Below are 7,128 nucleotides of genomic sequence, written 5' to 3'. Positions count from 1 at the left end.
TTTCCTCAGTTCTTTGGTGCCGTCGTTTCCGAAGCAGGTCTTCAACAAAGTGTCACGAGGTAACCAACTGCCTTCCTTTGGCTGTGGAAGAACCGATTGTACTCTGTAGGTTCTAGAACTGTGGATTTCAGCTCTTCTAGAATGTTCCACTTGCTTTCTAGTTCTTGTGGTTATGGGATTTTTACGTTCTGACACCTGTCCCCTGTTCCTTTAGATCCACACTTTTTATTACCTACTGAACTCAAGTTCCCCTCTTCCTCCTTCTCCTCCTTTGCTTCTCTTCCTCCTCCCTCTCCCCTTTATCCTTGCACCATAGCTGCTCACCTGCCTCGCTCTACCATTAGAGCATCTGTCATTAGACCTGCCTGTCAGATGGGAGGATTTAATTGCATCACTGGGAGATTCCCAACTGCCAAAAGAGCTTTGTTTGAACAAAGACATGGAGGGCATTTGAAAGGGGGAAATAAATACATGTACAACCTTTTCTGTCTCTGTGAGCATGAACAGGAGAGAGAGAGAGAGAGAGAGAGAGAGAGAGAGAGAGAGAGAGAGAGAGAGAGAGAGAGAGAGAGAGAGAGAGAGAGAGAGAGAGAGAGAGAGGGAGAGAGGGAGAGAGGGAGAGAGGGAGAGAGACAGGGAGAGAGAGGGAGAGAGACAGGGAGAGAGAGGGAGACAGAGAGAGAGAGAGACAGAGAGACAGACAGAGAGAAACAGACAGAGAGAAACAGACAGAGACAGAGAGACAGACAGAGAGACAGACAGAGAGACAGACAGAGAGACAGACAGAGAGAGACAGCATCTGTCATGTTAGTCTGACCCTATATTCTTATGATCCGCATCCAACTTTGTTGTTAGATGAATTATTCACTTATTTCCTTTTATCAACTCTGCCATGAACTCTGATTCACACTGATACACACACACACACATTCACCCATATAAAGACATACACCCTCCCACACACACACACACTCAAAGCCATCAAACTTTTATTCCGAGTGTTTAGTCTACTACTACAATTTAGAAGTTTGCATTCTCCCCCCGTCAAAGCCGGTGGCCGTAGCTGTCGTCCGGCAGAGAGCGACCTTCCTCTGCGTGCAGGTGTAATACCATCACTAGGGCACCTTCCCAGCGTCAAAGGTCAAATTGAGGGCGACCAGTGTAAACATTGAATTATCAATATCCATGAGAGGGCCTGCTTTGAGATGATGGTGGGGGGGAAGGGGGGCAACGACAGTGCCCCCAGGGGTGAGTGGCGGTGAGGGGGTGAGTGACCGGAAATTAATTGAGGTTTACAGGAGCAGAGAGGAGCAGGAGGGGGGGGGGTGTGGCTGTTGGACCGCTACCAAGGAAGTGTTCACCGACCGCGTGGTGTTGATGAACTAAGGGCCTCTTTTGTAGTTCAGGGGAGGTAAGGTTCTTTGACATCTTGTATTGCTTCATCAAGTCTTGTATTGGTCCGCTGTGTCTTCACAAGTACACGTGCCGAAGATTAGAACATCAGTTTCCTTGAGGAGAGTTAATACACTAAAACAAATATCTTCTGTTTCCTTTAGTCAGCCAGGTACTTTATTCCAGGCAACATCACTCTCTTGGTGTTGGACAGTTATGGATTTTTTATTTGTTTTGACAAATTAATTTCGCCTTCTTCTTCCACCCTATGGGGATGATATAGGCCTATGTGCGCACCCGTTTCATTCGGGATTAGAGCGTCCAAATCCCCCTACTAATCCAACTAGCAAACGGTAAACGGCTAAGTGTCATCGTCGAGTGCTCTGAGACCGATGACTTCACTTTCATCGTTTATCCTCTATTTCCGTCTCTTTTGTCTTTTTTCCCACCCTCCTGTAAAACGGCATTTACGAGACATCAACGTTACACTATGGGTTACAAAGGCATCATAACAGAAGATTGTTGACTTGCGGGAAACCTTGTAAACAGCATAAAACGGCTTTGAAATGTAATCTCTTTGTTTGGGCTGGTTTCTTTTTTTTCTATTTCCATTTTTATTGGTGTGATCTCGCAAAGCTATGGTAATGAGCTTGCCACAGGAGTGTCGTTGATCGAAAGCTAGCTTGGTTTTTATGAGTTGGAGGAATTGGGTAGAGAGATACGGGTTTATTTGAAACGTCAAAATAATCCCCCTCTCGTTTAATATGACTTAATGAAGTCTACATAGCTGAGGGTTACTGGAGGGGCCTAGAAGACGTATTGTGGCCATTTATAATTACGTTGTATCTTTTTTTATGCAATTTATAATTAAAAATGTACATTACTTTTAAAGCAGTGTATTACGAAATGGGACCAAAACACAAATCAATCATCAGAATTAATAATGATTAATAATCAGAAGAGGAACACAGAAGATGAATGAATGGTTTCAGTGTCGCCTTTATCATTTCCTCATTATCATTACTAACGCTGATATGTCTTGTTTCTGGTCTCATGCTCTCCCTTCCATCTCCCTCCATCTCTCTTGTAGGCTTGCTGCCTCCTCCTTGGTTGCCACGGGAAACGGTTGTCGGGGAGGCCATGAGTAGCTGGGGCGACCATCACCGTAACCCATCGCATCGGAACAGCTAAAATGGGGACTGCACACGCTACCGAGTTGGAACCCCAGCTCTAATTGCCACGGAAACCGCCTTTCTTCGACTGCTCTGCTTTCCTGTTATTATTTGATCTCCCACTTTTCCGGTTTTCTTTTTTTTTTTGTACTTCCACTCTCTCCCTTTCTCCGAACACCAACCCCCCACCCTCGTCCTTTCTTCTATCAAAACTTCATAAATCTCACAATAATATAATGGCCAGCAGCTTTCACTCCCCCCTCTCCTCCTTCTCCTCCCTCTCCTCCTTCACCTCGCTCCTGGCTCTGCTCCTCCCCCTCCTCCTGCTCCTCCGTCTCCCTGCCCCAGTATCGGGGGACTGTTGGCTCATTGAGGGGGACAAAGGCTTTGTCTGGCTGGCTATCTGCAGGTGATTGGCTGATTGATTAAGTGATTAATTGTTAGTCACACCTTTCTGGAACTGATTAATTACATTATAGATGATTGCATAATGGATTCATTGATTAATGCAGTAGTGTTCTTGGTGTCTTTCTCTGCCTGTTTGTCTGCCTGTTGTCCGATTATTTGCCTGCCTGTTTATCCGCCTGTGTCTGCCTGTGTGTCTGCCTGTGTGTCGGCCTGTGTGCCTGTGCAGTCAGAACCAGCCCCCCTATGAGACCATCCCCCAGCACATCAACAACACGGTGCACGACCTGAGGCTGAACGAGAACAAGCTGAAGGCCGTGCTCCTGGCCTCCATGTACCGCTTCACCAACCTGACCGACCTCAACCTCACCAAGAACGACATCTCTTACGTGGAGGACGGGGCCTTCTCCTCCCAGGCCAACCTGCAGGTGAGGAGTCAGGTGGCTGAGCGGGTAGAGCATCGGGCTAGTAATCTGAAGGTTGCCAGTTCGATTCCCGGCTGGTGCACATGACGTTCACCCTACTTGCCTCAGGGAGAATGTCCCTGTACTTACTGTAAGTCGCTCTGGATAAGAGCGTCTGCTAAATGACTACATGTAAAATGTAATGTAGATGACGGGGGGACGGCTTTGAGCCACGTGATTGGGTGGTCAGTTCAGGGTGTGGGGTAAATGGTCTCTAAGGTATCTAGTGAAGTTAGGCCTTCATGGGGGGCAGATTGAATTTAAGGACGGAGGGATCAATATTGACTGTCTGGAACTGGTGAGGATAGAGGAGTCAAGTGATTAGAGCAACCACATTTCAATGTGCTTCAGATGTACACATGTTTATGTACTGTATATACATATATTTGAACCCTAAGCTCCTCTTCCCACTGAACGTGTATACGTGTTTATATAAATATCAAAATCATGTTGACGTTTTCTTCTTCACAAACCGTTAATGTATTTTTTTATTCTACAACGTGTCCGTTGTCACGGCGACAGGTGCTCCAGCTGGGCTACAACAAGCTGACCAACCTGACGGAGGGCATGCTGCGAGGCCTGGGCCGCATGCAGTGCCTCTTCCTCCAGCACAACCTCATCGAGGTCATCGCCACCAACGCCTTCTGGGAGTGCCCCAGCCTCAGCAGCCTGGACGTGTCGTCCAACAAGCTGGCTCGCCTCGACCCGTCCACCTTCACCAGCCTCAACCGGCTGATGGTGTGCGAGCTGGCCGGGAACCCGTTCCACTGCGAGTGCGAGCTGTTCAGCTTCCTCACCTGGCTGGAGGCGTTCAACAACGTCACGCACACGTACGACCGGCTCCAGTGCGAGACGCCCCGCGAGATGTTCAGCTACCCCCTGCTGAGCCCCGTGCCGGGGCATACGCGCAACGCCCGCGCCATCCTCTCCTCCAACTGCCGCGACGGCATGAAGATCCCGGGCCTCACCTCCATGCCGCCGGACGACTTCTCCGGCGAGGGGCCCAGCAGGATCGGGACGGGACCCTTCGACCTGCCCACGCCGTCTCCCCCCACCGACCCCATCCCTAGCATCAAGCTCCTCGGGGTCACTCTCTCCTCCGCGTCCGTCCTGGTCCACATCCCTCACCCCTACGCCAAGATGTATGTCCTCGTCCAGTACAACCACACCTACGCCTCCGACGTGATGAACCTGAATAAGAACAAGGAGGTGGTCAGCCTGCAGGACCTCCGCCCGCACACCAACTACACCTTCTGCGTGGCGTCGCTGCAGAAGAGCCAGCGGCACAATCACACGTGTCTGTTTTTCGCCACGAGGGCGGCGGGACCCGAGGACCGGCACGCCGAGCCGTCCACCACCACACACTACATCATGACCATCCTGGGGTGTCTGTTCGGGATGGTGATCGTGCTCGGGGTCGTCTACTACTGCCTGCGCAGGCGGAGGATCCAGGAGGAGAAGCAGAAGTCGATCAGCGTCAAGAAGACCATCCTGGAGATGAGGTAGGTTCTAGGAGGTTCTCGGAGGGGGAAGTCGGTTCTAGGAGGTTCCTAAAAGGAGGAAAGCTCTAGAGGTTTTCCTGAGATGAAGAAGGTTCTTGGAAGTTTCTAAAGTTTCTGCAGGATAAAAAAGCAACATTTATGAAATGTTAAATGTAAATATACAATGTACACTGCACACCCACTGAGAATGAAGCCATCCTCGTGGAGAGATGGAACTGATGTCCTTTGCTCCATTGTGTTAGCTACGATAGAATCAACTGTGTTTCCAAGATGGCCGCCAATCAGGCTCTGTTATAAATGTGTTCCTCGACCCCGGCTCAGGTACGGCCCCGAGGCTGCTGCCGCGGCGACCAAGGACCCGGACGCCATGCAGCGTCTCCAGGAGCAAGCGCACCACCAGCACCAGCAGCACCTTCATGGAGGAGGAGGAGGTGGAGGTGGAGGAGGCAAGCTGCCCCCCTCAGCCATCTCCAGTCAGGGCATCCTCCACGGCTCCAGCAGCACCACGTCCTCCCGCCTGTCCTCGCTGCCCCAGGTGGAGAAGATGGCCACGGCGTTCTCCGAGGCGATGGCGTCCAAGGGTAACTATATGGACGTGAGGACGGCGGGAGGAGCAGCCGGAGGAGGAGGAGCAGGAGGAGGAGGGGTAGGTGGGGAGGAGAGGGGGAGGGAAGGAGGAGGAGGGGGAGAGGCGGTGGTGGATATGAGAGGCGGGGGCGGGGAGGGGGAGGGGGCGGAGGCCGGGGACGATTCGGACGATGACGGGCGCGGTTCGGCGTCGGAGATCTCCACCATCGCCAAGGAGGTGGACAAGGTCAACCAGATCATCAACAACTGCATCGACGCCCTCAAGCTCGACGCCGTCGTCGTCGCCGCGACCGGTGACGGCAACAACAATCCCGCGTCGCCGCCCGCCTGCGCCACCTCCCTCCCCCGCAACCTCCTCCCCCTCTCCCCGGGCGGTGTGCACCCTCACCCCCACCCCGACCAGATCCTCTCAGCATCCTCGCCCAAGATCCACCCCCACCCTCACCCCCACCCGCACCCTCACCCCCCGCCCCCGGCCCAGGCTCCCGTGCCCCTGGTCATGCCCCTGTCGGAACGCCCCGGCATCAGCGGAGGCGGGTTCCTTTCCCCCCCCTACAGAGACCCCCCGCCCGCCAACGCCGTCCGTCCCCTCCAGAGGCAGCTGAGTGCTGACACCGCCGTGGTGGTGCTCAAGAACCGCTGTGGCGTCCCCGCCTCCGCACCCAGCGCGGGAGCCGGCGGAGGCGGAGTCTCCGTGAAGAACGCCAGGGTCTACAGCCTGGAAGTCCCAGAGCCTCGAAGCCCGGACTCCTGCAAGTTCCCCCCGGAGAAGGGGAGTCCTAGAGGCCGGGGGGGTGGGGGCGGCGAGGCCATGCTGGGGGGAGGAGGCAGTGTAAACGGGGGAGGCGTGGGAGTCAACGGGGGAGGGATGGGCTGCGGGGTTATGCTAGGAGGAGGGGGAGGCGGAGGCGGAGGAGGAGGTCAGCAACAGCACCACCTAGAGGTCCACCCGGACTACCACTGCTCCGAGCACCGCCACTCCTTCCCCGCACTGTACTACGAGGGTGCCGTCGACTCCCCCTCCTCCCCCTCCCCTTCCCAGAAGGCCTCGTTCCTCAAGCCGCGCGGACGTTCCAAACGCGACGCGGCCGCCTACTCGCAGCTGTCGCCGGCGCGCCAACACAGCTACTCGGGCTACTCGTCGTCCCCGGAGTACTCTTCCTCCGAGAGCACCCTGAGGATCTGGGAGAGGTTCCGCCCCTACAGGAAGTCCCCGCGCGAGGAGGCGTCCTACATAGCGGCGGGCCACGCCCTGAGGAAGAAGGTGCAGTTCGCGAAAGACGAGGACCTCCACGACATCCTGGACTACTGGAAGGGCGTGTCTGCCCAGCAGAAGATGTGAGGGGGGGGGGGGTTGATGTAACAGCTGACTGCAGAGGCGTGGGCGTGGAGAGGAAGGAGGGGAGGGGAGGTCGTTGAAATGGCTGGACCTGGATTATGGTATGGATGGAGGGAGGGAGGAGTGGAGACCGAGGTTACTTATGGGGGTGTTGGTCTAAATAACCCAGCTCTGAGGGGGGAGCTGATTTACTATCTGGTGAAGTAGCAAATTATTCTTTTTTTTTGTAGCAGAACAAAAGGCAGGAGAGATTTGAACGTGGTTGC

At 53.9% G+C, this 7,128-nt stretch overlaps 1 protein-coding gene across 1 annotated transcript; it reads left to right on the top strand.

Moving 5' to 3' along the window:
- Positions 1–2,800: 2,800 nt before the first annotated feature.
- LOC146237498 (protein phosphatase 1 regulatory subunit 29-like) lies at positions 2,801–6,865 on the top strand. Its single transcript, XM_084685947.1, has 4 exons — positions 2,801–2,973; positions 3,199–3,397; positions 3,956–4,935; positions 5,257–6,865. Exons 1-4 carry the CDS (start codon positions 2,801–2,803, stop codon positions 6,863–6,865), a joined length of 2,961 nt encoding a protein of 986 aa, XP_084542073.1.
- The last annotated feature ends 263 nt before the right edge of the window (positions 6,866–7,128 follow it).

The sequence above is a fragment of the Hypomesus nipponensis genome, chromosome 21 (assembly GCF_054491055.1).
Source record: "Hypomesus nipponensis isolate SF chromosome 21, ASM5449105v1, whole genome shotgun sequence".
In the NCBI taxonomy this organism is placed as follows: domain Eukaryota; kingdom Metazoa; phylum Chordata; class Actinopteri; order Osmeriformes; family Osmeridae; genus Hypomesus; species Hypomesus nipponensis.
This window is presented reverse-complemented; position numbering and strand designations above follow the sequence as displayed.